Source organism: Papilio machaon, chromosome 28 (assembly GCF_912999745.1).
Source record: "Papilio machaon chromosome 28, ilPapMach1.1, whole genome shotgun sequence".
Lineage (NCBI taxonomy): Eukaryota > Metazoa > Arthropoda > Insecta > Lepidoptera > Papilionidae > Papilio > Papilio machaon.
The window spans coordinates 3,586,590-3,607,233 of NC_060013.1; the positions used below are offsets into that span (position 1 = coordinate 3,586,590).

The following is a 20,644-nucleotide window of genomic DNA, read 5'->3' on the forward strand; positions in this document are numbered from 1 at the left end:
TTGCTTACATTACCTACGATTATTTTTAAATGACATGTTTTTTTTACACTAAAAAAATATACGCTTTGTCGACGTAATTTTTAAGCAAGTATACTATATCTTTTTAACCCCTATAGGTTTATAATGGGGGGGGGGGGCTGATAGTTTGTTTTTGCTTAGTATCACTTTTCTAAGAAACTAACTTATATTTAAGCGACTATTTTACTAGGCTATAGTCTGATAAATTTATTCGACCCAGTGGGTAAATGAAAGGTAATGAAAGGTGGGTAAATGAAATTACGATGGCTCATTATCGACCTTCTGTTTAAAAAAAAATGCGACAGAATGTTTGTAACAATGTAGGCTATTTATTAGCCTTATATGTCATTTTTAGACTTTTATTTCTAGACCTACTAGCTGTCACCCGCGACTCCGTTCGCGTGGAAATAAAAAATCCTATGTTTTTCCAGACTATGTTCAATATCTATGCCAAATTTCAGCGAGATCCATACAGCCGTTCTGGAGATACCTTCAAACAAACATCCATCCATCCAAACATCAGCATTTATAATATTAGTAAGATGTGTAATTTTCTATGCCTAAGTAGTTTATAGTGCAATAAGCTTATTACGAGGCGTAGCATGAATGTTTGTGAGAAAGTATTCATAAAGAGACCGATAAAATTTGCCAAAAATTACTTAAGGTAAAAAAAAAAAAATCACAGTGGTAGACGCCAGCAACAACAACATCAGTTGCACGAATTGTCCTCGCTCAGTGAAATACCACGACCTTACAGAAGACAGACGTCAAGTGGAAGTAATTCCGCGTTTCGTCTGATGAGTGTGGTGCCAGAGGCCTAATTTTAGTCCTATTTCCCTTCCCACCCCTTTTCTGATAAGGAAAGGATGGGAAGGGGAGGTGGATTTGATGGAGGAGGAGATGCATAGGAAGGTTAAATATTCTCTTTTTGTGCGTCTCCTTCGTCATTGAGAGTAGGCAACGCATCTGAAATTGCGAATGTCTATGGGCAGCGGTCGCCTCGCTATTTCGGCGAATCCAGGTGGCTGTTGCTCGTTTGCCACCTTATTTAAAAAAAAGTACTAACCGCGATAACAGCGCCTCTCATCAGAGTATTCTAGTACTATACCTATATTTCCACTCAGTGCTCTTATTTATACAGTATATTAAGTAAGCATTCATCCTTACACGTCAAAGGGGGTTCAAACTCACTCGTGGCGTTTTCAGGCTGTAACAGAGGCTTTGATCATTCAACGCTCCAACGCATCGTTGCTTCGATCCCCGTGGAAGCCTTAATCTGAGAGTAATAACGCAACAAACATCTGTTAATATGCATCTCTTAACCTGTTATGCACTTAATCCAAATAACATAAGAAAATTTTTACTGTTTCGCTGAAACGTAAAACGCAAAATTGAACAGTGGTACCAGCACAACATCAGTTGCATAAATTGGCATTCCGCATAAACGCATTTCCAAGTCTTGTTTGAAGAGTGTGCGTGCGGAGGCCTAATTTTAGTTCTCTTTTCCTTTCCTTCTTTTTCTTGTAAGATAAAGATGCATAGGAAGTGGAAGTTGGATGGAAAGACGGAGTTGCGGGCAAAAGCTAGTATAAAATAATCTAATATATAAAATTCTCGTGTCACAGTTTTCGTTCCCGTACTCCTCCGAAACGGCTTGACCGATTCTCATGAAATTTTGTGAGCATATTCAGTAGGTCTGAGAATCGGCCAACATCTATTTTCATAACCCCCCCCCCCCCCCCCCCCATATAGTTCTTTTTTTTAAATGCGCGCGGACGGAGTCGCGGGCGACAGCTAGTTTTATATAACTACATGAAAATAAAATTGTCTAAATGCTAAATCAAGTCAATGTCCCAATTACAAGATATTAAAAAAAAGGTTTGCGAAATAGCCGACAAGAGCTAATATTGAATATAGAAAACTATAAAATTTAAATAGCATAAAGATTTTAGTTTCAAACTTTTTGTTTTTAAAAAAACACTACAGCTGTTGTAAGAATATATATTCGCTTGGGGCGAGGCATGTTTTAGTTGTTCTTTGCAGTTTAAGACAAAGGCGCTTGGCTGTTGTGACCGCTGGCGCTAGTGTGTCCACGAGTTTTCTTATAAATAAAGGTGCTAACACACTAGAGTTTGTTGTCATTTTCTATGCAGCAAAATTATGGCTGGTGGGTAATCTTACTAATATTATAAATGTAAAAGCTTAGATTATTAGATAGATGTTTGTAAAAAGGTATCTACAGAACAGCTCAACGGATCTTGATTAAATTTGGCAATGATGTAGAACATGGTCTGGAAGAATACATAGGCTACTTATTAATTTTTTTTTAATTCCGCGCCAACAGCACAAAGTCATATATAAGATGAATTCTAACTTTAATAGTGGATCCCGGAACAACAATATTTGTTGGGTGCACGAATTGGCCTCGTTCAGTGAAATACCACAACCATACAGAAGACAGACGTCAAGTGGAAACAATTCTGCGTTTCGTCTGATGAGTGTGGTACCGGAGGCCTAATTTTAGTCCTCTTTCCCTGCCCACACTCTTCTTGTTAGGAAAGGATAGGAAGGGGAAGTGGATTTGATGGAAGAGGGGACGCATAGGAAGAAGAAATATCCTCTTTCTCTGCATCCCCTTCTCCGTTGATTGAAGGTAGGCAACGTATCTGCATTTGCGGATGTCTATGGGCAACGGTCGCTTCGCTATTTCGGCGAATCCAGGTGGCCGTTTGCTCGCTTGCCACCTTACGATATAAAAATATATATAAAATAACCTACCTAGTGAAGAAACATCCTTATAATTGACCTTTGAATAAAGGTATCGTTACACTGATACGAAAAGAATTTATTTTCGAATAGATTTCTATCTTGAGTTTTCACTGGCGTAACATGTATAATAACAATACTGTCATCTAAATTGTTACAATACTAGCTGACTCCGTACCAAAATATTACTCAACGTGGGTTTCTGAGACCAAAATGTTTGTGTAAAACATATCGTCATTCATGTACATATCTTTGATATAAAACAGAGAATTTCCGAGAAAATGGTCCGTGGGGTCCTAGCGCTAGAAGGCTTTTTAAGGAAACAGCAAAAAGGTTAGTCGACATCACAGGAGACCGAAGAACTGGCAGCTACCTCGGACAAAGAATTAGTCTAGCCATTCAAAGGGGGAACGCTGCCAGTATCTTCGGAACCTTGCCTAAAGGGACACCTTTTAATGACATATTTTAGTTTTTATGATGTTTTAATAATATTTAAATTAAATCCATGTTTATTTCTTATAACTAAATACTTGTAATTAAAACAGAGATAATATTATGTTTGAAACGGAGATTATAGTCTCAGAAACCCACGGTAACAAAGTGTTGTTGCTCGCTTCCCCGTAGTGACATAAGGTATATTACATTGACACAAAAATATATAGTAGAAGTGAGATACGTAATTACAAAAAAAAATGTGAAAAACTAGTTAAAATCTCATTTGTCACAACTTTTTTTTATTGGTAAATCTTATTTCCTGTGTTTTCGATTTTATTTTAAAATAAGAAACGCAACCAATAGATGGCGCTAATTCAACTTTTAGTGCATCAGACAATCGGGTTTTTTTATAAAGTTTATTCCTCTATATTTACTGGATTCCACCAACAAAATGCTGTTAGGTGCTGTTTAGTTAAACACGTATTTTAACCCTTTGTCCGCTGCTGTTTGATATTTATTGACTTATAGGTGATATGTTTCACCATAAATATATATCACAACAATACTTTCTGTATTAGTACTTCACAAGTCAGTAGTAGTACACATTTCACAATATATAACTATAAACTTTCGTGGTTTTTACTAATATACTGTTCGTAAGAAACGGGATTGTTACCACGATTAGGCTGTTTGAGCTCCCGATATTTCGGCACAGTTGCATGCGCCATGTTCACGGGTTGACTGGTGTTGTGCGGTAGTGTAAAAAATGTTAAAGATAGCCGTATCGGTCTACTTCTTTTGATTCGGCGACAGCCTAATCGTGGTAAGAATCCCGTTTCTTACGAAAACATTTCACAAGTCTATGTATAATGTTATAAATAAACATGATTTGTCAAAAATCTAGTCACGTGATAAAATGTTTGACGTATGTTTAAGTTAAAATGTATTTGAAACACTGTTTAAGCTTTTTTACGGTAAGGCCCTTAGTTATTTGTAGTTAGTAAGATTATAAATCGACTAAATTAATTATTGATCAGTGACGACCGTTTAAGATAAATCACTATATAAGGTCAAAGTGTGCAGTGTAAGTTTGTAGCGTCTAATGAATATGCTTTTAAAGTGGGCGTAACCACAGAGTAAATGATGACAGAGCTTTCACGTGCCTTGATACGATAAAGCGTACGTTAAGGTGCGGTTACACCGGAGCTAGTTTTTTTACAAAAAATTTAGAACAAAAATACTTTTTTGGTTTGTCAGCAGTACAAAAACCTACATGGTTTAGGTGTGAGATAATAGACATAGAAATTAAATTTGTAAATTTAATAAAATTATCACTTAAAAATTGTACTTTATTCTTTAACAATGATTGGTCAAAATACATAATGAATTTATAATTTTTTTTACTAAATTCGATAGTAACATTTCTTAATGCCAGATTTAATCATTTTGACCGTAACATATATATGTTAAGGCGAGTATTATTCTAATGTATAAGGTAACTTGTATCTGCTGGAAGTTTTACACTCTAACATTATTATTGTTGACAGCTGAGAAGTGGGTCCAACTCGTGTAACTAGTAACGCGAATTGTATAGCAGTTTCGTTATAACTGTTATAATAACTGTTATATTATACATGGTTATTAGTACATAAATATAAGATCTTAAATATGTAGTTATTATTATCGTTGGTAATTCAATATTTTTTACACAGTCCTATAAAGATATGGGACATTTTTTTAATAACGAATTACTAAGTCAATGTATTACTGAATATTGCTTGGCCAAAGCAGGGTAATGTAAGTGCTCAGGAAGTAGTTAAATGTCATTATTAACCTCATTTATGTTTACTAACCGTGGGTTTCTAAAACCAAAAACACTGTAAACATATCGTCATCCCTTTTGTCAAAAGAGATAATGTATTTTTAACGGAGATTTTTATCTCAGAAACCTTCGGTAAGACTTATGAATCTAACAATGAAAATGATAAAACACTCTTTTAACTTCTATTTTATTTGTGCCTTTAACAACTAACTCGGTAAATAAAACATTTCTTAACCGCTTTAATTAACAACAATTATCAATAATCTTACTAATATTATAAATGCGAATGTTTGGATGGATGTATAGATGTTTGTTTGAAGTTATCTCCAGAATAACTCAAAGGATCTTAATGAAATTTGGCACAGATGTAGAACATAGTCTGGTAGAACACATAGGCTATTTATTCCGAGCGGACGTAATCGCGGGCGACAACTAGTATGCAATAAAAATGAATTATTGCAAAACACTAAATTAAAACATTGTTTAATTTAAAAACAACCTTTCGCACATAGCTGTCACCCGCGATTCCGTCCGCGAGGATTAAAAAAAATTAATAAGTAGCCTATGTGTTCTACCAGACTATGTTCTACATCTGTGTCAAATTTCATCAAGATCCGTTAAGCTGTTCTGAAGATACCTTCAAACAAACATCCATCTAAACATTCGCATTTATAATATTAGTAAGATTAACGAAACAACGTTTGTTTTACATCACTACTGTATGTAATTATCATCAACGAAGACTGTTTTGATTCAATTTGCTTTGTGCTTTTGTGAAGTAATAGAGTATGAGGTTATGTAATTTAATGATAAGATTTAAGGGCCTCTATACATAGCTTTTTAAAATATATATATTTTAAATTTTAACACTGGTAGATTTTGCAACAATATTTGTTGGGTGCACGAATGTCCCGGATCGACCGGTGAAATACCACACAGAAGACAGACGTCAAGTGGAAGTAACTCCGAGTACAGTCTGATGAGTGTGGTCCCGGAAGCCTAATTTTAGTCCACGTTCCCCTTTCTTTTCTTTTAAGGAAAGCATGGGAAGGGGAAGTAGATTTGACAGAAAAGAGGGCGCATTTGAAGGTGAAATATTCTCTTTTTGAGTGTCCCCTCCTCAGTCGATTAGAGGTAGACAACGCATCTGAAATTGCGGATGTGTATAGTCAGCGGTAGGCATTTTGGCCAACTCAGGTGGCCGGTCGCTAGTTTGCCACCTTATGATATAAAAAAAAAATTAAAAAATATGTAAACAAACGGGCGAAAAAAATTTTACTTTCGATTGGGTAAAAATATAAGTAACATGAGAATGTTTAAGTAAATATTACATTAAATGAATTTATAACTGCCCTTAGTGACCATTTAAAAAACTGTGACATGTTTAGAAATAAACCAAACCAGCCTAATTATGAAAACCACATGTCTACGGTCTACGCCGTAGAGGCCGTAGACGCTTCGTAGCACATACGTTGTTTCCACACTTTGAATAACTCAGGGATAAATTCTGTTACTTCTACCCCACTTGTGTATGTCACCGTTATATTATGAACTTGGAAAGTTTATAATCTCACAAGAGTTATCAGGTGAATTTAAATCTTAATATAAATTGGTCATTTTTAACATCATCTTTCGACAATTTCAAAGTCAATTTGTTAATGTCTTCATTGGTATTTTACTTGCTTTTTACCTCTATTTCTGGTCTAAAGGACATTTTTACTTTATTTGGAGAAATAATAAGTTAGATTCTTTTCCTTATAATGAAAGAAATATGTTCGCTACGATTGACACAGTGATTGGATTATCTCAAAAATATAAATCAGTTCTGTCTGGTTAGAATTAAATTTGACGATGTTTTTAGTCTTACAGCGACATCCACCCTGATGTATAACTAAATACCTACAACCCATAGTAGTTATAACCCCGTTCCATCCCTACTTCGTCAGTCGATCGTCGGTCGTCGTGCGGTAAAGACGTATCATATCCGCTCAGTAAAAAACATCGCGTTAAACAAAATCAATTGTAAAGTGCTTTTGTTATTTAGTGATTGTTATTCTAATACGGATTTAAGGTAAGTATTTATTAATAAGTTAATTTATAATAATAGTTAATACATAATAAATCAGATTAAAAAATTATATAAATAAAAACAATAAAAATTTGCATATAATTTTAATATGAATTGTAGTTTTAAAAAATCTTTATTTTTAACTGTTTTTTATACAATATTTTGATACTTATTTTTCATAGTATTCTTAATTTTTATATTATTATTATTGTTTTAATTATGTTGGAATTTTAATGATAAAAATCTTTTAGGAAATTAAAAATGATAAGGTTTAATGAAACTTTGGTAGGATTCTTTAATGACGGAGTGGAGTTGTGTAACAAGAATGTAAAAAATTATTTTTTTTTTTACTTTTTTCTTTGCACTTTGATAATCTTGATCACTATAACTATGATATTTTTGAGCGTCGGTGGCTCAGGGGTTAAGCACTTGACTTGTAATCTGCAGGTCCTGGATTTGTATCCCGCCATGTACCAATATGTTTTCGATTTTCATATGTACATTTATCCGACGTTCATACGGTGAAGGAAAACATCTTGATGCTGCACATATCTGAGAAGAAATTCAATGATATGTGTGAAGTCAACTCGCACTTGACTATAGTTGACTATGACCTAGTCATATCTAACTTAGGGTACACTCCGAGCCTTGATAGTGGGGATGTATAGTGAGCTGATGATGATAATCTTACTAATGTAATGCGAAAGTTTAGAAAAATTTAGATGAATGGATAGATGAACGGCTCAATGGATCTCGATGAAGTTTGGTACATATGTAGAACATAACCTAAAAGAACACATAGGCTACTTATTAAGTTTCTTTTTAATTCCGCGCGGACAAAGACACGGCCGACATCTAGTATAATAATATTATTGTTAGATTTTTGACGTTAGTCTTTGAAAGTCACGACAAGTTCGTTAGAAGGTTACTAAAGCTCGCTACATACATCCAGTTTTAACAGTTTTACTGCTCAGTTAAAACATTGCGTGTGCAGCGGGCATTATTTATATTTGCGTCTTATCTTACTAATATTATAAATGCAAATGTTTAGATGGATGGATGTTTGAAGGTATCTCCGGAACTTCATGGATCTGGATGAAAATTGGTATAGATGTAGAACATATTCTGTAAGAATACATAGGCTACTAATTAAGTTTTTTTTTTTAATTCCGCGCGAACGGAGTTGCAAAATAAATAACCCGTATAAGAAATAAGATAGATTTGGTATCGATTACTAAGTCAGTCAATTTATAACCTGACTAGGTTTTCTTTAAACCTTCGTTAGCAGTGCGTTTTTTACAATAGGCTTATCAATACAGATGTTAACAATACTAAAATGTGCATATTGCCAGGTGTTCCCACTGCAAAAATATATGTGTAGAAACATATTTTGTTATAAAAAAGAAGTGACAAGTTTTGTACAAGTTATTCGACAGTGAAAACCGGGTAGTTTGGCTTTGCTTAGGCTGTCAGGGATTAAGTTAAATACATAAGTAAGAATTTTCACATGTAAAGTCTTTGAAGTATTCAATTTGCAAAATGTTTAAATTTTGCTTTGTAAATATTAAATGTTATCTACATCTATCTATATCTATATATATAAAAGAAAGTCGTGTTAGTTACACTATTTATAACTCAAGAACGGCTGAATCAATTTGACTGAAAATTGGTGAGCAGGTAGCTTAGAACCAGGAAACGGACATAGGATAATTTTTACCCCGTTTTCTATTTTTTTTCCGCGCGGACGGAGTCGCCGGTAAAAGCTAGTTAAATATAAAATAAACAGTAAAATAAATTCGTTAAAATAATAAAGGATAAACTTTTTTTTTACCGTAAAATATCAGAAATAAAGTGGTTGTAATTTGAATTACTAGAATTAACCCGAATAAATAGAGTAAGTTACATAAAACTGTTAAAAAAACGATTTGCTATTTTTAAAAAAATATAAAAATTAATTCGTCGATTGGTTACAGTTAATAGAATAAGAAATAACACTAAGGGGAGCTCTAAGTGACGTCTTATTAACTACGATAGAGAGAAATTGACATTATAATGACTATTCAAAATTTGTAGGCGTCTAACTGTCTAGTTAACTATATTTATACAAGTCTTTGTATAAATATAGTTCTAAGTTACTCTAAGAAAATATGAATTATAATTAAACAAAATATCTAGATAACGTTTGTTTAGAGACTGTTCAGTATGTTTTGACTTTAAAATGATTGTTGTCGTTTAATCAAGAACGTGTAGAACAACTTTATGTTAAAAGCATCAGACTGTAGTGTTGTTATTATATACATCTAGCTGTCGGCCGCGACTCCGTCTGCGCGGAATTAGAAGACAAAATTTATTTAGTAGCCTATGTGTTCTTCCAGACTATGCTCTACATTTAAGCCTAATTTCAACGAGATTCGTGCAGCCGTTTTGGAGATACCTTCAAACAAACAAACATCCAAACATTCGCATTTATAATATTAGTAAGATTAAGGAAAGAATAATTGTGTTATCTACGTTTGGAGAGTTAATTAAATTAAAGAAATATAGGTTATTTTATGATAAAATTATGTTTTTTTTGTTAATTTCAGTTTCAATCATGAAACTTTGCAAGTAACATATTGGCAGGCGCTTTTTTAAATGTTTGGTCGATCAAATATCAAACATCACTTTTTATATCAAAAGATGGCAATCGAACAAACGACCATCTGAATTCGCCGAAATAGCGAAGCGACTGCTGCCCATAGACATCCACAATTGCAGATAAAAAGAAGGAATGTATTGAAAGAGGATATTTTCACTTTTTATGCATTCATTCTTCCTCTAAATTCACTTCCCTTTTCTTATTAAGAAAGGAGGGTAAAGGAATGAGGTCTGAAATTAGGTCACTGGCACGTAAACTTTTTTTTCTACTATCTGTAGCAACAAGAGAGACAACAATACGTAATACAAAGTTTCACGGCAATCGAATTCCTTGGTAATATTATTAAGGTTTGGAGGATTTTTTGTAACATTTAACGATTTGTGAGCTTGATTGATTGACACCAGTCTGTTGAGGATTTCCACAGATGAATTATTACCAAAGTTTTCGAAGTAAAGACAAAGTTAAATTCGTTATTTATACCAAAGGAAATTACTTAATTCCAAAAGTGATGTTAGGGCAGTTTTTGGAACGAAGTTCCTTATCGCGCGTTGTGAAAGGGGGCTAGACGGAAAAAATTCTTACGAAAAGTTGTCACGACACTTTTTGCTATAGTAAGTATGTTAACGACGAATGAGCGCTACTTCACCATGGCAACGACGTGACAATATATAACGAAAATTCATAGAAATAAAATGTACTTCTTGTGAAGACTTAAGTTTTTTATTCATAGAATAAACATTGGTTCTTTCACTAATTAATCGAAAGGAACTTCGTTCCATCCGGGTGTACCATGACACCTCTCAAGTTTTTTTATATACCGTCTGATGGAATTGCGTAGATTGCCGGCTTCAGTTTTTCCGTCCAAGTACGATGTGTGGGTCTTCATGAGTAGAGTGAATAGGAATTTACAAAGCTAGCGCGTACCATCTGTAGACCACATCATCACTTCATCGGGTAGGATCGTGGTCAAGCTCTAAATTTTTCAATATAAAAAACTAGCTTTTACCCGCGACTCCGTCCGCGCGGAATAAAAAATAGAAAACGGCGAAAAATTATCCTATGTCTGTTTCCTGGTTCTAAGCTACCAGCCCACCAATTTTCAGTCAAATAAGTTCGACCGATCTTGAGTTGTAAAAAGTGTAACTAAAATGACTTTATTTATATATATACTAGCTTTTATCCGCGACTCCGTCCGCGCGAAATAAAAAAAAATAGAAAACGGGGTAAAAATTATCCTATGTCCGTTTCCTTGTTCTAAGCTACCTGCCCACCAATTTTCAGTCAAATCGATTCAGCCGTTCTTGAGTTATAAATAGTGTAACTAACACGACTTTATTTTATATATATAGACTAGCTTTTCCCCCGCGACTCCATCCGGGCGGAATAAAAAAAATGCACACAAGATAAAATAGTTCCAATGTCCGTTTCCTGGTTCTAAGCTACCTGCCCACCAATTTTCAGTCAAATCGATTCAGCCGTTCTTGAGTTATAAATAGTGTAACTAACACGACTTTCTTTTATATATATAGACTAGCTTTTCCCCCGCGACTCCATCCGGGCGGAATAAAAAAAATGCACACAAGATAAAATAGTTCCAATGTCCGTTTCCTGGTTCTAAGCTACCTGCCCACCAATTTTCAGTCAAATCGATTCAGCCGTTCTTGAGTTATAAATAGTGTAACTAACACGACTTTCTTATATATATATAGAAGATAAGATATACCACGGATAGGAAAAATGATTTGAGTTCAAATATTGAATTCGGCCATTATTATAAGTACAAGAATTACTTCTATGATTTCTATGGAATTTACTTTATGTGTTTATTTACTTGTTGTTGAAATTAAAAACAACAAACAAGTTTCACAACAGTCGAAACTCAAAGGATGTCAATGTCATTTGTTACAAAACATAATTTTCGGTGAAAGGAGTAATTTTTTATATAATGCAAGATGTTTACTTGTCGATTAAGAACGCCGGTTGCTCAGGGGTTAAGCACTTGACTTGTTATCTATTGGTTCGATCACCTGGGTTCGAATCCTGCCATTTACCAATGTGTTTTTCGATTTACATATGTACATTTATCCGACGTTCTTACGTTGAAGAAAAACATCGTGATAAAACCTGCTGATATCTGAGAAGAAATTCAATGATATGTGTGAAGTCAACTCACACTGGTGTTATATTTAATTCATAAAATATATAATACTAACAGTTGACCGCGACTTCGTACGTTCGGGATAAAAAATATATCTAGTGATAAATAGTTACGTAAGTGCGTCGGTGGCTCAGGGGCTGCAATCTGCAGGTCCAGAGTTCGCATTCCGTCATGTACCAATGTAATTTTAGATTTACATATGTACATTACCCAACTGTCTAACACTAAAGGAAAACATGGTGATACAACCTGCTAATATCTGAGAAGAAATTCAATGATATGTGTGAAGTCAACCCGCACTTGGCTATAGTTGACTATGACCTAGTCACACCTTACTTAGGGTAGACTCCGAGCACCTCAGTGGTGATGTATACTGACCTGATGATGATGATGATAATTCAATATTGGTATTAGATGTTTAAAAATATAATTATTACTCACCAGACGACTTCACAACGCTTTGAGATAAATATTATGAATAATTAATTAAGAAACGGCTTAACTCACGTTTCTTAATTAATTAATTATGATGTCTCACGAAAGTTTAAACAATTTAAATATTATGAAATTAGTTGAAACGTTTAATTCACTTCTATACCAATGTAGTTACAAAATTATATATTACTAGGTGTCGCCCGCGACTCCATCCGCGAGGAATTAATAATAAACGTAATAAGCCTATGTGATTTTCCAGACTATGTTCTACATCTATGACAATTTTCATCAAGATAATTAGAGTCGTTCCGGAGATACCTTAATCATCCATCCATCCATCATTATAAACATTCGCATTTATAATATTAGTAAGATTAACTTCTTCTTCGATAATCTTCTTCTTTTTAAAACATTTGTTGTGGGCTCTACTACTGTTGAAGATGACTGCGTTTAGGATACATACAAACCTACAAACAAACTTACATACGCGCAATAAACATTACCATCTTGTCATTCTGCGAACTCTAGGGTTCGTATCGTTGTTAAGTATGTCCCTGTTTCTATATCTGGTAATGAAGCGTCTTATTCTATAGAAATAGGCCATTCCGTTTGGTTTCACCCATAAAAGAACAATAAGTCAAGTTACAAATGTAATCTTTGATTTATCGTTGGTTTCTGAGACCTGAATATCTGTATATAAAACATATCGTGTCATTATCTTTGACAAAACAGTGATAACAATATGTTTTAAACGGAGATTTAGATCTCAGAAATCCACAGTATGTCTGCTTATAAACCGAAATGTTTTTAATCATTTAAAAAATAACACTCAGTTTTTTAAAAAAGTAAAAAAAGAAAAAAAATATGTTATTTTTATAATGGAGACTTTTGGCTCAACGCATGCTGAATATTAAGAGTAGGTAATTGAAATTAAAATTAAAATGTTAGCGCCTGTAGTTTTTTTGCCGCAAAAAAACTTATTAGTTATTTATCAAATTTTTCTTGTTATTTTTATTTATTTCAATCTCGCATAACTTGTTATAATACGCTTTTTATATTAATAATACGTAAAATAATCAATATTTTTTATATCATATGTTTTGAAAATACAACATTTGAAATATTTAACTCTGATCTTTAAGAATTGGTTAATAAAAACAATATTTGATAAAAAAATACTTTGTTTTATTTAAGTAACATAAATATATTTTATGACTAAAACATATCATGTTATATTTGATCAAAAACACAATATTTTTATTAGCCTTTGCGTAGCTATTAAATACATCAAAATCCATATGAAATTCTATCAAATATTAACAACGGGTTTTACCCTGACTGACTCAGAATGTTTTTATTGCGTACATATGTTTTCATATGCTAATTTTTTAATATAATTGTAACATCCTGTAGCGTAAACGACTGAACTGATTTTGGACGAATGAGATGTCATTTTTTATATATTAAACAGGGTAAAAAATACAAAGTTACCATAAAAGTGTCTATAAACCCATCGTGGGTTTGTCCAGACTTTGGTACTATGAAATGTAACAGAAGGTGTGTTTAGATTTTTTTTAACAGCAATAAAGTGAGATCGCTCACACCGTCATATACAGGGTGCACATAGGGTAATAATTTTATAACGCTCAGGTATTAAGATGTTTAAGTATGATTTTTTAAAGTTTTTGTAGTTTATGTTATTTTTAATTCCAGAAGCTAAATGATTTATTAATGTAGGAATTATATATTCTGATGTACACATACCATAGACATTGATATGTTCGGGAATTGACAATTATTTATTTGTTTATTACTATTACTAGTTGTAAGTTTATAGGGTATAGCTAGTCAGATTTTCTTTTTTTTTTAGGTAACAAACAGTTCTTTTAAAAAACAATAATCAAAACCCACAGTCGATATCACGATATAAAAATTTATTCTTTATTGTCCTTTGTTCTTTTCTTTTTTTCCTCTGTCGTTTTCTTTAAAGACTTCTCTTTTATAAGTTCCATCACCAGTTCTTTTAATCCTAGCTTCCACTACCTGACCTGAAGCAGTCTTAAGATCGTAAGCCCATCCTAACTTGGCGAAGAAGTCGATCGCCGATGTACTAAAGTTCAACCAGTTATTCCCAAGTTCTCCTGCTTTGTAATCCCATGGGAATGTGTGATGGTAATTATGGAAGCCCTCTCCTAAGGCAACTAAAGATACTGCCATGTTTTCCACCGGCATTATACTCTCATCATAAGGTCTACTTCCCCATAAATGTGCAAAACTGTTTACTGAGCAAATGGCATGAACGCCAAGAATAAATCTTAGTATGTTGAAATTAAAAGCGTTAACGAAGGTTTCATTCCAGAAGTACATAGGAATTAACACCGGAATTATGAAGCACAGAGATCCCATGAATGGTATTGCATATCTGAAATAAATAATGTCATTAATAGAAGTCCTATGGGTCCAGCACTAATATTTGTGACATGCGTCATCGTATCGTCATCGAGAAATTTGCTTTTGCCCCTATCGGGCGTAAACTAAAAATCTCATACTAATTTTATTCTCTCTATTTGTTTCTCTCCCTCTTTATCTCTCTATATTTTTAATTTCATATTTTTATGTTCACTCACTAATTACGATGAAATAAGTACTAGCAGTTTAAATTGAAGTTAACCTTTATATAGAATGTAGACGACATTTAAAAAGGTATAGCTGTTTTTAAGGTTAGCGCGCAAAAACTCACAAATAAATCGACGATAAAAGTAAAATTCAATATTTTTTCTTGTTTACTTACTTCTTTTGGAACATCAGTACAGGATTACTGCGAACATCGTCCATATAAATTGTATTCCCTAATCGTTTCATTTCTGAATGTTTTTTAATAAACAGCCATCCTATATGAGAGAAGAAGAACCCTCGTTTAGCATTATGAGGGTCGGCGTTCGTATCAGAATATTTGTGATGCATTCTGTGATCTCTAATCCAATTGTAACTAGTTAAATGGCAAGCTATAGATGTACAGATCATTAACAATATTTGTAGAGGTAATTTAGCCTTGTACGCTCTGTGACTCCATAGTCTGTGCGAGCCCATTGTTATGCCGAGGACTGAGAGGGTCCAGAGTATAACACCTGAGAACAGAGATTGCATTAAGTCGTATTCCGACAAATCTGAAAAGATCACAATTTAGCCAACATATTACACCTTCATATCTCACCCTTTTATATTAAGAGAAGGGGAGATAGAATGGACACAAGAGTGGGTGAATAGGAAAGGAAATATCTTTCCACCGCTGAACATAGACATCTGCAAAATCAGATGCCTTGCCTACATTTAATCGGGTGAGGGTACGGACAGCTAGATAATGTTTTCCTTTCCTAAGCGTCTCCTAATCCGTTAATTCTTCTTTTCATACTCTTAAGAAAGGGTAAAGAAGGGTAAGAGAATTAAAATTTAGGTCTCCTACACACACTCATCAGCCTATACGCAGAATTCCCTCCTCTTACTTACCTAATATAATAGTAGGCCATTTAACAGATGTAAAGGATAGATATAATCCATATATAGCAAAAAGGTGGTAAGCAGCGTATATAAAAACATTCACATATACAATTTCAACTTTTTCAGGTTTTTCACTCACTACAGATGTCTTCGCTTGTAGGTGAAATTCCTCCAAAGAACTTTTATTTGGATTCGGAGTCATTTTAACTGAAAGTAATAAATGTAAGACGTTAGATACCCGGGCTACAAGTTGATGTCTACAGCTTCGAGGTCAAGCAGTATTTTTTAGATTGGACTGCAAACTGCGGTCCGTGTATGGCGAACGTCAGATCTATTTTAATATTTTTTATACATTGAAACTGTCAGTACCGACTGATTACAGAATTGCTTGAATTTTATCACAAGTGTCACAGAAGTACTTAATTAATATGAGACCATGACCTTGTCTGAGGACATCATACCAAATATTCCTACACGAATCAAAATAAATCTATAGCGCTATTCAAACTTTATTGCTGATTGCAATTTGCACCAAATGCTGCCTTAATCCACCGGGTCAGATATTCTTGGTGGATATAGACTCAAATAAGAATATCTGGCCCGGTGAGAGGGGAGATGCTATCGCTGTTAGTTATGTCATAACATATGTAAAACATCATCATCATCATCATCATCAACCTGCCCTTATCCCTATGTAGGGTCGGCACAGTATGTACTCCTCCATACATCTCTATCAGCCGTTATATTTGAATTTACCCCCTTCTTACGCATATCCTCTTTCACACAATCCATCCATACTTTCTTTAGTCTTCCTGTACATTTATTGCCATCCACATTCAATATCATTACTTTTTTTCGAAGAAGGTATCTCCGGAACGGCTGATCTTGATGAAATTTGGTACAGATGTAGAGCAAGAAGAAAACAACACGATGCATCATGTTGTTTTCTTTCACTGTAAGAACGTTGGTGAAGTATACAGTCAAAATCTGTTATAACGACATCGAAGGGACTACTCATATTGAGTCGTAAAAACCGATAGTTGTAACAACCGGTGACAGGTATTAATAGGAAAGATATGTATATAAGATTCAGCCAGGACCTTTGATTTTGGTCAATTTAACCGGTATGTTGTTCTAAACGATGTCGCTATAAACGGTTTTGACTGTACATATGTTAATGTAAAATCGAAAAACACATTGGTACATGGCGGGATTTGAACCCTGGACCTGAAGATTGCAAGTCAAGTGCTTAATCCCTGAGCCAATGACGCTTTATAATCACGATCTTCAAATTTCATTTAACCGTATAGATTCCGTTTTTTTTACCTTCATCATGTTAACAATGAAAAAGTCTGTTATTACAATTGAAAAAACAAACTATAAAATCGCAGTTAAATTTGTCAAAGAATAAAAAAAAAGGTAGTCAGTTTAGTTAAAACAGGTACCCGTTTTTTTTTGCAAATGAGTGTAATATTAAAAGGCCGGAGTAAAAATTAAAAAAATATGTGGTTTAAAAACGATATACTATTTAAGTTCGAATATTGATTTCGGCAGTTAATATAAGGATAATAATTACTGCTAAGTGTCATTTTTATTGCTCGTTATTGAAATTGAAAACAACAAACAAGTTTTACAACAGTCGAAACCCTGAGGATGTCAATGTCATTCACAACAAAACATTATTTTCGGTGAAAGGAGTAATTTTATATAATATATATATACAGGATGTTTATTCGTCGATTCAATGAATTTTAACGTAACTTTCCACTGCACTTAATAGCACATAGACTACTAAGTTATCCTAATTACGCACAAACAAAGATGCAGGCAAAAATAGGATTCGTGTACACAGATCGGGGCGGAGAGTAGAGCAGATTATATATCTCAAATAAAATTGAACCTAATGCGATTTGAAACAAGGTTAAATTTTGTGGTAAATCCCGCAGCAACAATATTTGTTGGGTGCACGAATTGGTCGGGTCGACCGGTGAAATACTACGACCACACAGAAAACAGGCGTGAAGTAGAAGCAATTCCGCGCTTCGTCTAATGAGTGTGGTACCGGAGGCCTAATTTTAGTCCTCTTTCCCTTCCCACCCTTTTCTTATTAGGAAAGGATAAGAAGGAGAAGTGCATTTAGCGGAGGAGGGGACGCATAGGAAGGAGAAATGTCCCCTTCTCAGTTGATTAAAGCAAGGCAACGCATCTGCATTTGCGGATGTCTATGGGCAACGGTCGCCTCGCTATTTCGGCGAAACATTACACTAATAAATAATTTTTTTTGAATTTAAAATCTAATTAAACCTATCAAAATAATTCCTTAAAACTGTATGAGGCACATATAAATTTCAAGCTATCGCCCGCGACTCCGTCCGCGCGGAATTAAAAAAATAAAGTTAATTAGAAGCCTATGTTTTCTTCCAGACTATGTTCTACATCTTACAAATTTCATCAAGATTTGTTGAGTCGTTCTGGAGATAACTTCTAACAAACATACATCCATATAAACATTCACATTTATAATATTAGTAAGATTAAGATTATATAGTAAAGGATTGTTAATATTTGTATCAAATATACTAAAAAACAATTGAAGCGATTTTGAAAATTCTTTCACAATTAAAAGACTACATAATTCCATAATAATAATAATAATTTATTTGCATATTGACATAGGCTAATAAATGTTAAAAAAAAAAATTATTACTCACCATACGACCTCACAACGCTTTGAGACCAATATTATGAAATAAATTGAGAAGTACAATTCATTTATATACCAATATATAGGTAATTCCAATGTTAAATATTACAAACAAATTTATATCTTACTGTCTGTCTGTACAAACTCGAATAACTAGTACCTGCTTTTAAATATCAAGAAAAACCCAAATAACACTCAGCTCAGGGTAAAAAGACGAATCACACATCGAATGAGATTTCACTTGTCAATATTGTTTTTTCTAGTAAAATAAACTGTGGCAAACGATCGCGGCCTATAGATATCTTAACAATAAACAAATGGGGATGTATAGAAAGATTATATTCCTACATGTTCCATCCTCCGTCGAGTCCAATTCCCCTTCCCATTTAAACCTTATTGGGAAAGTATGTGGAAAAGAAAATGACTGAAATCAGACGTTTTGCACGACACTCATCAAATTGTACGAGCAATTACGTTCTCTTCACGCCTCTCTTCTGTGAGGTAGTGGTATTTCACCGTTTGTTGTGGATTCTACCACTGTTGAATACGACTGCGCTTATGCTCTAAATCTAAACCGTCACAATGGTGGTAGATCCCACAGCAACAATAATTGTTGGGTGCACGAATTGGCCGGGTCGACCGGTGCAATACCACGACCACACAGAACACAGGCGTGAAGTGGAAGCAATTCCGCGTTTCGTCTGATGAGTGTGGTCCCGGAGGCCTAATTTTAATCCTCTTTCCCTTCCCACCCTTTTCCTATTAGGAATAGGAAAACGCATAGGAAGGGTAAATATCCTCTTTCTGGGCGTTCCCTTCTCCGTTGATTAAAGGTAGGCAATGCATCTGCATTTGCGGATGTCTATGGGCAACGGTCGCCTCGCTATTTCGGCGAATTCAGGTGGCCGTTTGCTCGTTTGTCACCTTTTGATATAAAAAAAGGAATTTACATACAAACAAACTCACATAAAATAAAATTATGTACTCGTGTAAAACATGAACGTCTTGTCAACCTCGTAAGTAGTCAGTTCGTATAGTAATGAAGCATGTCCCTTTTGCTAAATCTGATAATTAAATGTATTATTCTATAGAAATAGCACATTACAATTTCAATTTCATACAAAAAAGGGTAAGAAATCAAATTACATTATAAAAGATCTTCGATTATCTGAGGAAACAGTTGAATTAATTTTCACAAAAATTATAGTTAGTTTTTTTTCACGCGTATAAAGTCACGTGCAATAGCTAGTTGAAATTATAGGAAATGATATAATTTTATTGAGACTTTTGACATTGATATTGTAATGCATGCCGAAAGTTCAGTGTGCGGATCTGAAATTTAAATGAAAATATAGCGCCTGTAGTTTTATTGCGGCAAAAAACTTATTAGGTATTTAACTAATCATTTTTAAATTATTTTTATTTATTTAAATTTCACATAATTTCTTGTAACCCTTAATATTAATATTGAGTAAAATAATCAATATGTTTTATATTGAAATGTATGGAAATATGGATAAGATTTATCTCTGATCTTAAAGAATCGGGTAATGAAAGAATTTTTTTTTTTAGAAAAAAATCTGTGTGTTTTATTTAAGTAACATATAATTATCTATATATATAAAAGAAAGTTGTGTTAGTTACACTATTTATAACTCGAGAACGGCTGAATCGATTTGACTGAAAATTGGTGGGAAGGTAGCTTAGAACCAGGAAACGGACATAGGATAATTTTTACCCCGTTTTCTATTTTTTATTCCGCGCGGACGGAGTCGCGGATAAAAGCTAGTATCTTATAATTAAAAACATTTCTTTTTATGTTTAGTTAAATACACAATTTTATTATTAGCTTTTGTACAGCTAAGTATTAAAACATCAAAAGTCAGGGGAAATTCTATCAAATATAACCACAGGTATTAAACGACTGATACAGGATGTTTTCTCGTATACTTTCATGTGTTCGTTTTTCAATATCATTGTAACATCCTGTAGCGTAAACGACTGAACTGATTTTGACGAATGAGGTCATATTTGATTCTTTTTCTACCACTAGGGTGTGAGTGTTCTAGGTCAGGTTTATTTTTATTTTTAGATAACAAATA

At 33.8% G+C, this 20,644-nt stretch overlaps 1 protein-coding gene across 1 annotated transcript; it reads right to left on the bottom strand.

Moving 5' to 3' along the window:
• Positions 1-14,293: 14,293 nt before the first annotated feature.
• LOC106709415 (acyl-CoA Delta(11) desaturase) lies at positions 14,294-16,041 on the bottom strand (the record flags this gene model as incomplete). Its single annotated transcript, XM_045684978.1, has 3 exons — positions 15,848-16,041; positions 15,132-15,468; positions 14,294-14,762 (listed from the first exon to the last, which is right to left on the bottom strand). Coding segments are annotated over exons 1-3 (999 nt in total), but the record flags the coding sequence as incomplete, so codon positions are not given.
• Positions 16,042-20,644: the final 4,603 nt, after the last annotated feature.